This window comes from Bufo gargarizans, chromosome 6, assembly GCF_014858855.1.
Source record: "Bufo gargarizans isolate SCDJY-AF-19 chromosome 6, ASM1485885v1, whole genome shotgun sequence".
NCBI classification, from domain to species: Eukaryota; Metazoa; Chordata; class Amphibia; order Anura; family Bufonidae; genus Bufo; species Bufo gargarizans.
Window position 1 is genome coordinate 222514253 of NC_058085.1, and position 17634 is coordinate 222531886.

General features: G+C 45.0%; 1 protein-coding gene across 2 annotated transcripts in view; it reads right to left on the minus strand.

Moving 5' to 3' along the window:
- Positions 1-201: 201 nt before the first annotated feature.
- Positions 202-17634, minus strand: part of TUBGCP2 (tubulin gamma complex associated protein 2) — a 453055-nt gene continuing 435622 nt past the window's right edge. For both annotated transcript variants that reach the window (XM_044296484.1, XM_044296483.1), the window contains exon 18: positions 202-849. In XM_044296484.1, coding sequence (XP_044152419.1) covers positions 759-849 — 91 coding nt within the window. In that variant the 3' untranslated portion in view covers positions 202-758. The remainder of the gene's footprint in view (positions 850-17634) is intronic.

The following is a 17634-nucleotide window of genomic DNA, read 5'->3' on the forward strand; positions in this document are numbered from 1 at the left end:
CCACCAGGAGGAGGAAGATGATAGAAAAGTGAGAAACCTAACATAACGGGACATGGATGGGCTGAATGGAGAAGATGAGAAAAGAGAAAGTGTACATCAGAGAAGACATAACTGGATGTAATAGGTATGTGGTGCTGTAATATCCTGTATGTGTGATAGCACTGAATGTTCATCCAAGAATGCCTTAGTGCTGGAGCTGGGCAGTTGGTTAGATTTTTTTTATTTATTTTTTAACACATATGCATTCGGGTTTGGGCCTCCAAATCTTTTGAGAGCCTTGTAACATTCCTCATAGTCCAAATCTGACAAACGCTAAGATGACTTAGAGAATAGAGAAAATACAATAAGATCAATCTAAACAAGACAATAGAGAAGAGGAAAGTAAGTTATTCTTGCCTTTGTGTTATCAATGAGAAACAAGATTAAAAAAAAGTATTAAAAAGGAAAAAGGGTGGTCATCATCATATGATCTTGAATCATAGCTAGACAGGAAGAGAAAGTACCGATTACATAAATTTTTATAGACATCATTTCTTCATACATTCATTCCCTTGTCTTCACTTCACTTATTACTATCTTCACTTATTCTGCTATACTTTAAGGAAGCTTCTTATTTATGCATGACATGAGGAAGGAATACTGCTCATTTATGCATAACATGAAAGAGTGTACAGTTCAAGAAGGAAACATTTAAATGGCTGTCAGATTATTTCTGTGGCATTTTTGTCAGTGATTTATCAATGGGTGGTCACTGCTTTTCAAACAGGACCTGTCTGAGGGCGGATCTTTTGGCTTCTTTCTTCAGAGAGACTCTTCAAACGTTCCGTGTAAAAACCATTAAAATCCAACCTGTCAAACATGGAAAACATGTTGTTAAAAGAATGACATCAGATCAGTGTAGGTACAACTTTCATTTTCAGTCTCATTTTATATTTATAGAAGTATTCTGTATTTTTTTTATATATATAATGCTAACTCACCAGCAATATTCTAGCAGTGCAATCTATTTAATCCCAGCTCATTTACTGTCATACATTTTTAACCTTTTCATTACAGGAACCTGTTGATGTGATCTCAATTCTGACCAACAGCCAAGAAATTCCTCTCCTATTTAAACAGTGGTCAGTCTCCCAGAGGCTTCCCTGTCTGAGCTACAGGAAGGCATCATTGCCTTTTAAATACCTCCTGGCAGGGCTCAGGCACCTCACCATTCTCCTTGCTCCTCTGTATATCCATGTATACATAGCAGTCTGCTCAATATATAAGGCATCCCTCTCTCTGATAGACCAGGAGTGCAGATAGACAGAAGCTGAGTGTATACAGTGATCACCTGCAGAGTTCTCACTCACATCCTGTCTGTACTATCTGTGTGTGCAAAATATCCATGCAGTCCTATGAGATGCATGCAGGAGGCAGGGAGGCCAGTGTGAAGCTGTAACAGCTGACAGGAAAGAAGAGGGTGGACAGGCTGAAGCTGCACCACACAGCAACACATGAAGACTCTGCAATGTGAGAGGACATAAGTTCTGTGTCACAGTTTTTTAGTTGCTGCCCTTAGACAGGGCTCAGAGCAGTGCGGTGTCACAAGACTTAACCTCCTTTGTCTCTGCAAAGTCAGGCAGGATGTGAAATGTGAGATTCATTACAAGAACCATATCTTAGGGGACGACAGAATCAAGATGGCAGACAACCCACAAACGACACATCAAATAAACAGGTATACACAAGAGGCTCTATCTTATTCTTTAACTAAGGCCCATTTTGGGTTTTGCATTTTCATTTTTTCTTCCCACGTTCCAAAAGCCTCAACTTTTTAAATTTAAAATGTATATAGCCATATGAAGGCTTATTTTTGTTGTATATTTTATTTAAGGGCACCATTTAATTTACCATGTCCGTTATTGGAAAATGGGGAAAAAATTATTTATGTGGTTAAATTGAAACAAACCCACAATTTCTCAAAGGCTTTTGACATTATGGCTTTCACTGTGCACTAAAAATGACATGATGTCCTTATTCTATGGCTCAATACGAATATGGCGATACCTAACATGCTGTTGTTTTTTACTACTTACATCTACATTTTCTTTAAATCACCAATTAAAATATTGCTGAAACACTGTCCCTAGCACTTGGCACGTCTATGCACAGTTCACAGTAAAATGGTGGCAACTGGGCGGGATTTGGCTTTTTATAGGGCTGTGACATCACAGTGGATAACTATCTGCTGAATCACTGGCTGCATGTCTTTATGGGTCATATCACGTTCCCAGGCTTCTTACTTTCACTTTGTAACATGTGTAGCTGCTACTGTTGAGCAAAGCAAGCTTCGGGTGCTACATATAAAGTTGCTTTGTTCAAAACTTTGGAATAATACTGTACGGAGATCCGTCTCCGTACAGTATTAGAATGTATAGGCCCCGATAAGCCAAAGTTAGTTATTCACAAATTTGCATGCGATTACATCAAATAACTTCGGTAGTTGATTTTTTAAGTGGAAAACCACTTTAAAATATAAAATCAAACTCTGCTTCGGTTCCGACTAGTACTTCGGAACCTAAGCAGAGTTCGGTTTCAAGGATCTCCATACAGTATTATTCCGAAGTTTTGAACAAAGCAACTTCAGATGTAACATCCGAAGCTCGCTTCGTTCAACACTAGTGCAGTGTCCCACTATGTGCTACATGTGGGCACTTTAAACTTTTGAGATGTCATGTCAAAGTATTGCTGTGTAAACTGTAAATTCCTTATAACAGGCTCTTGTAGATAAAAGTGTGATTACATCTTTTCACCCCTAGGTGGTGCTGGCACCACATATATATAGTTGAGGGTGTGCTAATACAATAGTGTGGAGAGGAAGTAGAAGGAGAGAGAAGGAAGGAAGTTAATGGAGGAGGTGAACAAGAACAGTCCAGTATGTAGCTGCCACTTTAGCCCCTTGGCCCTGATCAAGCTAAGGGAGCATGAACCAGATCTTCATAGCTACTTAGCACAGACCAGTGAGTCAATGACTGGATATAGAGCAAGTCTAGTGGAGATAGAAGCAGCATTAGTTTATGGACTCTACAGCACCAGTAACTGGGAGAAGCCTAAAAGCACCTGGACACAGACGGACGACTAGGCGCCAAGTTGTTCATTATCACATGCCTCTATGGACATTGTGGACCTGAGTTTATGGAAGCACCCTGTACAAATAATGGAGCAGAAGGATTTTGCCTGCCGTTAGGGAGACCTGCCTGTGGATTGCTAATTACAAGTAAGAAGTTATTATATCCAGTACCTGAGTGCCAGAGAGTGGACCAATTCTAGACAGATATAGAGAGACGGAGAACTCCTCAAGTTACAATTGCCAAGCCTGTTACAAGGATTAAAGCTGTTTACAACAATTCACTTCTCATCCTTTCATTTGCACCTTAAAGTGTTGGCGTCACGAACACTAGGGACCCTGCAGCTAAGGCACCTAAAAACCCATTCCACCAAGGGCACCTCAACCACCATCTGGCGGGAGTCCCAGGACAACAGATTGTGCGCCAGAGGAACTGGTGCTGTCCTTCCCTTCACGCCGGTGTTCTGCCAGATTTCTATACCTTGCCAGAACGCTATACCGGAAGTGACACAGCCGCACCGGAAGCGACCCGGCTGCAAGCGCACATCCACTGGATTAGCAAAAAAATCATTGCAGCGCCTCAGGAGAAGGACTTTATGCGCATGCGCAAAACCGTACACTGCACGTGCGCACTTAGGGGTAGGTAGATTTTCCAGCGCAAAATGTTGCATCAGATCTACTGCACGCACAAATCATAAGGAGCAGTTCAATCCTTACCGCAGAGCTGAGTGCTGAATATCGAGGTCACCAGATAGCAGAGCATGAAGTCCTTCTTGCACGGCGCTGCAATGATTCTTTGCTAATCCAGTGGATGTGCGCTTGCGCAGCGCCACGCACCCCCGCCTCCAGCTGATTCCTGTGCAGCCGCGTCACTTCCAATATAGAGTTCTGGCAAAGTATAGAAATTTGGTAGAACACCGGCCCAGGGAGCTGCAGAACAGTGAGTAATACACTACTACCCCCATCGGCTCACCATACACTATACTCACATTGCCCCTGCGGTCCGGTCGCTGCACTAGTAACAAAATTTTAGAAAAAAAAAAACACTAATTACTACATAGCGAATTTAAGTTTTTCTGAAATTAGGATCGTCAATTTGTTTCACTTCGCTCAACACTGTTGATGACCTATTCTCAGGGGGGCTGACTGCCTCGCTGATCAGCTATTTGTAGAGAACACAGGGCATATACAAGTGCTGCATTTTCTTCTGTTAACTTGCTCGCTTTTGACATTGCAGCGGTGAGCATTTTTAATTACAACTTCGCCGTCCCATTCATTTGAGTAGGAAGGAGCCATCTTATTGAAGTGAATGGGATGGTGAGTAGGGAACCAGGAGATCACAGCACTCGTACAAGCCCTGTGTTCTCTTCAAACAGCTGACAAGTGCTGACACCTGTGCTGATCGGATATCGAGGAACATAAAAAAGCAGACAACCCCTTTAAATAATTACTTAGATGTGATAAAGTAAACGTGTCAAACCACTGTATGCTGGTATACATAGGTCTGTCGTAAATAAACACAGTACCGGAAAATGAAAACATTATTCCTGTAAAAATGAATGCAATTGAGCGGAGATTGACAAAGTATAAACTGCTAGTGGTGCTTGGTCAGTGATCACATATCGAAAATGGTTCATCTTTCCTTGCTGCCACTCTGCCATGGTCACGGTCAAACAGATGCTGGATATCCTCCCGTGGTATGTCATTCTGAGCTCTTTCAACTTGGACTGGTAGTTTAAACCAAGGTATTTCTTGGCTGCTGTGTATGGGAGATTCATCTCCCCATCCAGCCCCAGATATTCTTGATGGGGGAGAGATCTGGTGATTGGGCAGGACAGGGTAGCTGCAGGATACCCTGAAGAGCACATTGTGTAGTGTGGGCAGGCATTATTTTGGTGGAACACCACTTCTCATATCTAAGTTCTAAAAAAAAGGCAGAAGTACTGGTTTCCACACAGAGGCACTGGAGAGTGCCATAAATATTTTGAAGACACATAGAACAATATATCATGGTGTGAGGCTCAATTAGCTACCATGGTTGTTCCCTTCTTCTATTCATGGAGGGAACATAGTCCAGCCTTCGGTATGTCCAGAACATTGTCGAACCCGTCCTGTCTTTTTGAGATGCCTTAGGGCTCTGATGGATAACCTCCAACACACCAGCTGTAGTAAAACTACAACTCCCAAGATGCACACTTGCTTGGCTGTTCTCAGAACTAGGGATGAGCGAACTCGAACTGTATAGTTCGGGTTCGTACCGAATTTTGGGGTGTCCGTGACACGGACCCGAACCCGGACATTTTCGTAAAAGTCCGGGTTCGGGTTCGGTGTTCGTCGCTTTCTTCGCGCTTTTGTGACGCTTTCTTGGCGCTTTTTGAAAGGCTGCAAAGCAGCCAATCAACAAGCGTCATACTACTTGCCCCAAGAGGCCATCACAGCCATGCCTACTATTGGCATGGCTGTGATTGGCCAGAGCACCATGTGACCCAGCCTCTATTTAAGCTGGAGTCACATAGCGCCGCCCGTCACTCTGCTCTGATTAGCGTAGGGAGAGGTTGCGGCTGCGACAGTAGGGCGAGATTAGGCAGATTAACTCCTCCAAAGGACTTGATTAACTGATCGATCTGCAGCTGTGGATCATTGAGCTGCTGATCCTCAATTGCTCACTGTTTTTAGGCTGCACAGACCGTTTGTCAGTCTCATTTTTCTGGGGTGATCGGCGGCCATTTTGTGTCTTGTGGTGCGCCAGCACAAGCTGCGACCAAGTGCATTTAACCCTCAATGGTGTGGTTGTTTTTTGGCTAAAGCCTACATCAGGGTGAAGCTGTGACACCAAGTGCATTTAACCAGCAATAGTCTGTTCATTTTTTGGCCATATACAAAATCAGGGGCAAGCTGCGCCTGTCACCAAGTGCATTTAACCCTCAATGGTGTGGTTGTTTTTTGGCTAAAGCCTACATCAGGGTGAAGCTGTCACACCAAGTGCATTTAACCAGCAATAGTCTGTTCATTTTTTGGCCATATACAAAATCAGGGGCAAGCTGCGCCTGTCACCAAGTGCATTTAACCCTCAATGGTGTGGTTGTTTTTTGGCTAAAGCCTACATCAGGGTGAAGCTGTCACACCAAGTGCATTTAACCAGCAATAGTCTGTTCATTTTTTGGCCATATACAAAATCAGGGGCAAGCTGCGCCTGTCACCAAGTGCATTTAACCCTCAATGGTGTGGTTGTTTTTTGGCTAAAGCCTACATCAGGGTGAAGCTGTCACACCAAGTGCATTTAACCAGCAATAGTCTGTTCATTTTTTGGCCATATCCCAGTCTAATTCTGTCACTAAATCCATACCGGTCACCCAGCGCCTAAATACTAGGCCTCAAATTTATATCCAGCTAAATCTGTCCCTAGTGCTGTAGCTGGGCGAGTTATTTAGTGTCCGTTCAAGCACATTTCTTGTTCTGGGTTGAAATACAATTCCCAATTTAGCAATTTCATAATTTAGTGGTTCCTGCTATATCAGAGCTCTTTGAAATCTATCCCAAAAAGGGTATATAATATTGAAGGTGCACATAGGGTCATTCAGAGTAACTTCACACACACCCGCTACTGTGTATTTCCAAGTCTAATTCTGTCACTAAATCCATACCGGTGACCCAGCGCCTAAATACTAGGCCTCAAATTTAATTCCCTCTAAATCTCTCGTTACCCACCGCTGTACTGTTGTTGCTGGGCAAGATATTTAGTGTCCGTCAAAGCACATTTTTTGTTCTGGGTTGAAGTACAATTCCCAATTTAGCAATTTCATAATTTAGTGGTTTCTGCTATATCAGAGCTATTTGAAATCTATCCCAAAAAGGGTATATAATATTGAAGGTGCACATAGGGTCATTCAGAATAACTTCACACACACCCGCTACTGTGTATTTCCAAGTCTAATTCTGTCACTAAACCCATACCTGTCACCCAGCGCCTAAATACTAGGCCTCAAATTTAAATCCCTCTAAATCTCTCGTTACCGTTGTCCTGTTGTAGCTGGGAAAGTTATTTAGTGCCCGTCAAAGCACATTTTTTGTTCTGGGTTGAAATACAATTCCCAATTTAGCAATTTCATAATTTAGTGGTTCCTGCTATATCAGAGCTATTTGAAATCTATCCCAAAAAGGGTATATAATATTGAAGGTGCACATAGGGTCATTCAGAATAACTTCACACACACCCGCTACTGTGTATTTCCAAGTCTAATTCTGTCACTAAATCCATACCGGTGACCCAGCGCCTAAATACTAGGCCTCAAATTTAATTCCCTCTAAATCTCTCGTTACCCACCGGTGTACTGTTGTTGCTGGGCAAGATATTTAGTGTCCGTCAAAGCACATTTTTTGTTCTGGGTTGAAGTACAATTCCCAATTTAGCAATTTCATAATTTAGTGGTTTCTGCTATATCAGAGCTATTTGAAATCTATCCCTAAAAGGGTATATAATATTGAAGGTGCACATAGGGTCATTCAGAATAACTTCACACACACCCGCTACTGTGTATTTCCAAGTCTAATTCTGTCACTAAACCCATACCTGTCACCCAGCGCCTAAATACTAGGCCTCAAATTTAAATCCCTCTAAATCTCTCGTTACCGTTGTCCTGTTGTAGCTGGGAAAGTTATTTAGTGCCCGTCAAAGCACATTTTTTGTTCTGGGTTGAAGTACAATTCCCAATTTAGCAATTTCATAATTTAGTGGTTCCTGCTATATCAGAGCTATTTGAAATCTATCCCAAAAAGGGTATATAATATTGAAGGTGCACATTGGGTCATTCAGAATAACTTCACACACACGCTTCTGTGCATTTCCAAGTCTAATTCTGTCACTAAATCCATACCGGTGACCCAGCGCCTAAATACTAGGCCTCAAATTTAATTCCCTCTAAATCTCTCGTTACCCACCGCTGTACTGTTGTTGCTGGGCAAGATATTTAGTGTCCGTCAAAGCACATTTTTTGTTCTGGGTTGAAGTACAATTCCCAATTTAGCAATTTCATAATTTAGTGGTTTCTGCTATATCAGAGCTATTTGAAATCTATCCCTAAAAGGGTATATAATATTGAAGGTGCACATAGGGTCATTCAGAATAACTTCACACACACCCGCTACTGTGTATTTCCAAGTCTAATTCTGTCACTAAATCCATACCGGTGACCCAGCGCCTAAATACTAGGCCTCAAATTTAATTCCCTCTAAATCTCTCGTTACCCACCGTTGTACTGTTGTTGCTGGGCAAGATATTTAGTGTCCGTCAAAGCACATTTTTTGTTCTGGGTTGAAGTACAATTCCCAATTTAGCAATTTCATAATTTAGTGGTTTCTGCTATATCAGAGCTATTTGAAATCTATCCCTAAAAGGGTATATAATATTCAAGGTGCACATTGGGTCATTCAGAATAACTTCACACACACACGCTTCTGTGCATTTCCAAGTCTAATTCTGTCACTAAATCCATACCGGTCACCCAGCGCCTAAATACTAGGCCTCAAATTTATATCCCGCTGAATTTGAATACAATACATTGGGCCAAATAATATATTTGTTGTTGTGGTGAACCATAACAATGAGAAAAACATCTAGTAAGGGACGCGGACGTGGACATGGTCGTGGTGGTGTTAGTGGACCCTCTGGTGCTGGGAGAGGACGTGGCCGTTCTGCCACATCCACACGTCCTAGTGTACCAACTACTTCAGGTCCCAGTAGCCGCCAGAATTTACAGCGATATATGGTGGGGCCCAATGCCGTTCTAAGGATGGTAAGGCCTGAGCAGGTACAGGCATTAGTCAATTGGGTGGCCGACAGTGGATCCAGCACGTTCACATTATCTCCCACCCAGTCTTCTGCAGAAAGCGCACAGATGGCGCCTGAAAACCAACCCCATCAGTCTGTCACATCACCCCCATGCATACCAGGGAAACTGTCTCAGCCTCAAGTTATGCAGCAGTCTCTTATGCTGTTTGAAGACTCCGCTGGCAGGGTTTCCCAAGGGCATCCACCTAGCCCTTCCCCAGCGGTGAAAGACATAGAATGCACTGACGCACAACCACTTATGTTTCCTGATGATGAGGACATGGGAATACCACCTCAGCATGTCTCTGATGATGACGAAACACAGGTGCCAACTGCTGCGTCTTTCTGCAGTGTGCAGACTGAACAGGAGGTCAGGGATCAAGACTGGGTGGAAGACGATGCAGGGGACGATGAGGTCCTAGACCCCACATGGAATGAAGGTCGTGCCACTGACTTTCACAGTTCGGAGGAAGAGGCAGTGGTGAGACCGAGCCAACAGCGTAGCAAAAGAGGGAGCAGTGGGCAAAAGCAGAACACCCGCCGCCAAGAGACTCCGCCTGCTACTGACCGCCGCCATCTGGGACCGAGCACCCCAAAGGCAGCTTCAAGGAGTTCCCTGGCATGGCACTTCTTCAAACAATGTGCTGACGACAAGACCCGAGTGGTTTGCACGCTGTGCCATCAGAGCCTGAAGCGAGGCATTAACGTTCTGAACCTGAGCACAACCTGCATGACCAGGCACCTGCATGCAAAGCATGAACTGCAGTGGAGTAAACACCTTAAAACCAAGGAAGTCACTCAGGCTCCCCCTGCTACCTCTTCTGCTGCTGCCGCCTCGGCCTATTCTGCTGCTGCCGCCTCGGCCTCTTCCTCCGCCTCTGGAGGAACGTTGGCACCTGCCGCCCAGCAAACAGGGGATGTACCACCAACACCACCACCACCACCTCCGTCACCAAGCGTCTCAACCATGTCACACGCCAGCGTTCAGCTCTCCATCTCACAAACATTTGATAGAAAGCGTAAATTCCCACCTAGCCACCCTCGATCCCTGGCCCTGAATGCCAGCATTTCTAAACTACTGGCCTATGAAATGCTGTCATTTAGGCTGGTGGACACAGACAGCTTCAAACAGCTCATGTCGCTTGCTGTCCCACAGTATGTTGTTCCCAGCCGGCACTACTTCTCCAAGAGAGCCGTGCCTTCCCTGCACAACCAAGTATCCGATAAAATCAAGTGTGCACTGCGCAACGCCATCTGTAGCAAGGTCCACCTAACCACAGATACGTGGACCAGTAAGCACGGCCAGGGACGCTATATCTCCCTAACTGCACACTGGGTAAATGTAGTGGCAGCTGGGCCCCAGGCGGAGAGCTGTTTGGCGCACGTCCTTCCGCCGCCAAGGATCGCAGGGCAACATTCTTTGCCTCCTGTTGCCACCTCCTCCTTCTCGGCTTCCTCCTCCTCTTCTTCCACCTGCTCATCCAGTCAGCCACACACCTTCACCACCAACTTCAGCACAGCCCGGGGTAAACGTCAGCAGGCCATTCTGAAACTCATATGTTTGGGGGACAGGCCCCACACCGCACAGGAGTTGTGGCGGGGTATAGAACAACAGACCGACGAGTGGTTGCTGCCGGTGAGCCTCAAGCCCGGCCTGGTGGTGTGTGATAATGGGCGAAATCTCGTTGCAGCTCTGGGACTAGCCAATTTGACGCACATCCCTTGCTTGGCGCATGTGCTGAATTTGGTGGTGCAGAAGTTCATTCACAACTACCCCGACATGTCAGAGCTGCTGCATAAAGTGCGGGCCGTCTGTTCGCGCTTCCGGCGTTCACATCCTGCTGCTGCTCGCCTGTCTGCGCTACAGCGTAACTTCGGCCTTCCCGCTCACCGCCTCATATGCGACGTGCCCACCAGGTGGAACTCCACCTTGCACATGCTGGACAGACTGTGCGAGCAGCAGCAGGCCATAGTGGAGTTTCAGCTGCAGCACGCACGGGTCAGTCGCACTACAGAACAGCACCACTTCACCACCAATGACTGGGCCTCCATGCGAGACCTGTGTGCCCTGTTGCGCTGTTTCGAGTACTCCACCAACATGGCCAGTGGCGATGACACCGTTATCAGCGTTACAATACCACTTCTATGTCTCCTTGAGAAAACACTTAGGGCGATGATGGAACAGGAGGTGGCCCAGGAGGAGGAGGAGGAGGATGAGGAAGAGGGGTCATTTTTAGCACTTTCAGGCCAGTCTCTTCGAAGTGACTCAGAGGGAGGTTTTTTGCAACAGCAGAGGCCAGGTACAAATGTGGCCAGCCAGGGCCCACTACTGGAGGACGAGGAGGACGAGGATGAGGAGGAGGTGGAGGAGGATGAGGATGAAGCATGGTCACAGCGGGGTGGCACCCAACGCAGCTCGGGTCCATCACTGGTGCGTGGCTGGGGGGAAAGGCAGGACGATGACGATACGCCTCCCACAGAGGACAGCTTGTCCTTACCCCTGGGCAGCCTGGCACACATGAGCGACTACATGCTGCAGTGCCTGCGCAACGACAGCAGAGTTGCCCACATTTTAACCTGTGCGGACTACTGGGTTGCCACCCTGCTGGATCCACGCTACAAAGACAATGTGCCCACCTTACTTCCTGCACTGGAGCGTGATAGGAAGATGCGCGAGTACAAGCGCACGTTGGTAGACGCGCTACTGAGAGCATTCCCAAATGTCACAGGGGAACAAGTGGAAGCCCAAGGCCAAGGCAGAGGAGGAGCAAGAGGTCGCCAAGGCAGCTGTGTCACGGCCAGCTCCTCTGAGGGCAGGGTTAGCATGGCAGAGATGTGGAAAACTTTTGTCAACACGCCACAGCTAACTGCACCACCACCTGATACGCAACGTGTTAGCAGGAGGCAACATTTTACTAACATGGTGGAACAGTACGTGTGCACACCCCTCCACGTACTGACTGATGGTTCGGCCCCATTCAACTTCTGGGTCTCTAAATTGTCCACGTGGCCAGAGCTAGCCTTTTATGCCTTGGAGGTGCTGGCCTGCCCGGCAGCCAGCGTTTTGTCTGAACGTGTATTCAGCACGGCAGGGGGCGTCATTACAGACAAACGCAGCCGCCTGTCTACAGCCAATGTGGACAAGCTGACGTTCATAAAAATGAACCAGGCATGGATCCCACAGGACCTGTCCGTCCCTTGTCCAGATTAGACATTAACTACCTCCCCATAACCATATATTATTGGACTCCAGGGCACTTCCTCATTCAATCCTATTTTTATTTTCATTTTACCATTATATTGCGATGCTACCCAAAGTTGAATGAACCTCTCCTCTGCCTGTGTGCTAGGCCTAAATATATGCCAATGGACTGTTGCAGTGGTGGCTGACATGAAGCCTGATTCTCTGCTATGACATGCAGACTAATTCTCTGCTGACATGAAGCCAGATTGTCTGTTACGGGACCTCTCTCCTCTGCCTGGGTGCTGGGCCTAAATTTATGACAATGGACTGTTGCAGTGGTGGCTGACGTGAAGCCTGATTCTCTGCTATGACATGCAGACTGATTCTCTGCTGTCATGAAGCCAGATTGTCTGTTACGGGACCTTTCTCCTCTACCTGGGTTCTGGGCCTAAATTTATGAAAATTGACTCTTACAGTGGTGGGTGACGTGAAGCCTGATTCTCTGCTATGATATGAAGACTGATTCTCTGCTGACATGAAGCCAGATTGTCTGTTACGGGACCTTTCTCCTCTGCCTGGGTTCTGGGCCTAAATTTATGAAAATTGACTCTTACAGTGGTGGGTGACGTGAAGCCTGATTCTCTGCTATGATATGAAGACTGATTCTCTGCTGACATGAAGCCAGATTGTCTGTTACGGGACCTTTCTCCTCTGCCTGGGTTCTGGGCCTAAATTTATGAAAATTGACTCTTACAGTGGTGGGTGACGTGAAGCCTGATTCTCTGCTATGATATGAAGACTGATTCTCTGCTGACATGAAGCCAGATTGTCTGTTACGGGACCTTTCTCCTCTGCTTGGGTTCTGGGCCTAAATTTATGAAAATTGACTCTTACAGTGGTGGGTGACGTGAAGCCTGATTCTCTGCTATGATATGAAGACTGATTCTCTGCTGACATGAAGCCAGATTGTCTGTTACGGGACCTTTCTCCTCTGCCTGGGTTCTGGGCCTAAATTTATGAAAATTGACTCTTACAGTGGTGGGTGACGTGAAGCCTGATTCTCTGCTATGATATGAAGACTGATTCTCTGCTGACATGAAGCCAGATTGTCTGTTACGGGACCTTTCTCCTCTGCCTGGGTTCTGGGCCTAAATTTATGAAAATTGACTCTTACAGTGGTGGGTGACGTGAAGCCTGATTCTCTGCTATGATATGAAGACTGATTCTCTGCTGACATGAAGCCAGATTGTCTGTTACGGGACCTCTCTCCTCTGCCTGGGTGCTGGGCCTAAATATATGCCAATGGACTGTTGCAGTGGTGGCTGACGTGAAGCCTCATTCTCTGCTATGACATGCAGACTAATTCTCTGCTGACATGAAGACAGATTCTCTGTTACGGGACCTCTCTCCTCTGCCTGGGTGCCGGGGCCTAAATATCTGAGAATGGACTGTTCCAGTGGTGGCTGACGTGAAGCCTCATTCTCTGCTATGACATGCAGACTAATTCTCTGCTGACATGAAGACAGATTCTCTGTTACGGGACCTCCCTCCTCTGCCTGGGTGCTGGGCCTAAATATATGCCAATGGACTGTTGCAGTGGTGGCTGACGTGAAGCCTCATTCTCTGCTATGACATGCAGACTAATTCTCTGCTGACATGAAGACAGATTCTCTGTTACGGGACCTCCCTCCTCTGCCTGGGTGCTGGGCCTAAATATATGCCAATGGACTGTTGCAGTGGTGGCTGACGTGAAGCCTCATTCTCTGCTATGACATGCAGACTGATTCTCTGCTGACATGAAGCCAGATTCTCTGTTACGGGACCTCTCTCCTCTGCCTGTGTGTGTGCTGGGCCTAAATATATGCCAATGGACTGTTGCAGTGGTGGCTGACGTGAAGCCTCATTCTCTGCTATGACATGCAGACTGATTCTCTGCTGACATGAAGCCAGATTCTCTGTTACGGGACCTCTCTCCTCTGCCTGTGTGTGTGCTGGGCCTAAATATATGCCAATGGACTGTTGCAGTGGTGGCTGACGTGAAGCCTCATTCTCTGCTATGACATGCAGACTAATTCTCTGCTGACATGAAGACAGATTCTCTGTTACGGGACCTCCCTCCTCTGCCTGGGTGCTGGGCCTAAATATATGCCAATGGACTGTTGCAGTGGTGGCTGACGTGAAGCCTCATTCTCTGCTATGACATGCAGACTGATTCTCTGCTGACATGAAGCCAGATTCTCTGTTACGGGACCTCTCTCCTCTGCCTGTGTGTGTGCTGGGCCTAAATATATGCCAATGGACTGTTGCAGTGGTGGCTGACGTGAAGCCTCATTCTCTGCTATGACATGCAGACTGATTCTCTGCTGACATGAAGCCAGATTCTCTGTTACGGGACCTCTCTCCTCTGCCTGTGTGTGTGCTGGGCCTAAATATATGCCAATGGACTGTTGCAGTGGTGGCTGACGTGAAGCCTCATTCTCTGCTATGACATGCAGACTAATTCTCTGCTGACATGAAGACAGATTCTCTGTTACGGGACCTCCCTCCTCTGCCTGGGTGCTGGGCCTAAATATATGCCAATGGACTGTTGCAGTGGTGGCTGACGTGAAGCCTCATTCTCTGCTATGACATGCAGACTAATTCTCTGCTGACATGAAGACAGATTCTCTGTTACGGGACCTCTCTCCTCTGCCTGGGTGCCGGGGCCTAAATATCTGAGAATGGACTGTTCCAGTGGTGGGTGACGGGAAGCCAGATTCTCTGCTATGGAACCTCTCTCCAATTGATTTTGGTTAATTTTTATTTATTTAATTTTTATTTTAATTCATTTCCCTATCCACATTTGTTTGCAGGGGATTTACCTACATGTTGCTGCCTTTTGCAGCCCTCTAGCTCTTTCCTGGGCTGTTTTACAGCCTTTTTAGTGCCGAAAAGTTCGGGTCCCCATTGACTTCAATGGGGTTCGGGTTCGGGACGAAGTTCGGATCGGGTTCGGATCCCGAACCCGAACATTTCCGGGATGTTCGGCCGAACTTCTCGAACCCGAACATCCAGGTGTTCGCTCAACTCTACTCAGAACTCCACAGAAATGAATGATGCATGCTGGAAGTCGTAGTTTCACCACAGTGGATCTGGATGGACAGATGTCTTTTTTCAGCCTTATAAACTATGTTACTAGCTGTGCTGGAGGTTAGCCATCACTGCCTTATGGGATTTGGTGTTCCAACAAAACAACGCCTACCCACACACTGCCTGTTCCACTTGATCTTCTTTCTCCACCTCCTCAGACTCTGAACCGACCAGCAACGTGCATATTCATCATTCCTCCCCATTATATAAATCAGCCGGCAGCAAAAGTTAGCGTATGTTCCTTTAAAGGAAATCAACATACAGCAGACCCGTAGGTAAAAGCATTCAGTATACTTTATTATACTAACAGTGTTTTCCTCTTTCAACAACACATATACAATTTAAAAAAAGCTGCCCGAACCCGGTTTCGCTCCTGCTTCATCTGGGGCGTCTAGGTTTCAGTTAATTAGGGCACGTTTTATAGCCACATCATAAAGACACATGACTTATACACATTTAGCGTCTCAGTTTTGTTAATTTAGGGTGGGTTTTATAGCCGCATCATAAAATCACATAATTTATACAGATTTTGAGTATTTTCAGACTCATTCTTTACCAAAAAGGATATATATATATATATATATATATATATATATCCCTTTCACATTTATTCTCTTATATCTTTACACAAAAAATTACTAAAAATCTCAATGATAAATCATGAGACAATATTTTAAACTATAAACGCCAATTTCATTATATCTAATAATTAAAAAATCTTTTTTCTACAGTAATCTTCTCCATATTTATCCTAAAATTCTTAAAAACGTATCTAAAAAAATCTTATATCTTTGCCGCGTATAAGCACTGGAACTTTCATTATTTTTCAGTACTGTACACAAAAGCAACTATTATCATATCCATGGTCCTCATTAAAAACATACTGATATATTAGACACATAGATATCATTACGCTATAATGTTATTTATCTCAGTTTGGAGTTGTTACAAAAGGCACAGTATATTCCCTAATAGTGCTGCATCGTAACCACCTGCTGGTAGATACGTCTCTCATCCTATCTCCACATGGCTCCGTTCAGACTAGCATAATACAAAGTCGCTGCTTTTCACCCACTTGCTGGTAAATGTGGTTTCTTTTCTAAAGACCCACTGTTGTGCTTTCTAATACTGTTAGTCAACATAATTCTCCCCTATATCACTGGGAGATTTTTTTTTTTACAATTTTCTTTGTGTCAATTTATCTCCTATCATCTATCCTAGTATCCCAAAGGGAGACGGTATTGATTCTCCTGATACCAATGGTAATATTTTTACACCATACCCACGGATTTTACATTCCTGTTGGCTGTAGCGTTGCCATATTATATATCCATTCTACCTCTTTTTTATTTATTAGCTTAACTGGATCTCTACCTTTCCATTCTGTCTGCACCCACTCGACCACCATAAACTTAAGGCCCGCTATATTATTTTGATGTACCCTCTTAAAGTGTGCAGAAACACTGTGGGACTCCAAACCTTTTTTAATATTCTTTATGTGTTCCCCTACTCTCGCTTTCAACTTTGAGTGTTCTGCCCACATATTGAAGTTTGCAGGGACACTCAAACATATACAACCCCCATACTCTCACAGGATACATTTCCTTTTATTTTTCTGCTTCAACTATATTGTTACTGGTTTTATTCTTTTTATACTCTTTGGACCTATTTTTGCATCCTGAGCAGAAACCACATCATGTGAACATACCGTTTGGGTGGTGCTTCCCTTTCTTTAAACAGCTATGAACCACTTTATCCTTAATGGTAGGTGCTCATCTGAAAAGGATCGGGGGTTTCACTGGTATTAAGGGTCCTATTACTGGGCCATTCTTTAAGATTCCCCAATTTTTCCGGATAGCATGTTTAATTTGGGGACACGTTGTGGAAAAGGCAAATTTATACTTATCCACTTCTTTGGTTTTATTTTTAATCTCTATTTCCTTGTCGTACACTATCTCTCTTAGTCCTCAGCCCTCCTTCTTTATACCCCTTCTCTCTAAACATTTCCTAAATAATATCACTCTGTATATCATAGTCTTTCACTTGGGAACAGTTTCTTCTTACCCTCCGGAATTATCCTTTAGGTATGTTCATAATCCAGGGGTCATAATGGCAGCTACTGACATCTATGTAGCCATTTCGGTCTGTGGGCTTGAAATAGGTACTCGTGTGTATTGAGCCATCTATAACCATAATTGTCAAATCAAGGAAATGTACAGTTTTTTTGCTTATACATTCGGTGAATTTGATATTCCAGGTGTTGTTATTAATATAAAAAATAAACTCCTTGAGGGAAACCTCTTCCCCTCTCCAAATAAACAAGCAATCACCAATAGGGTCTATAAATTTATGCTCCCAGTATCGCCGTACCGCTGATTTGGAGATAAA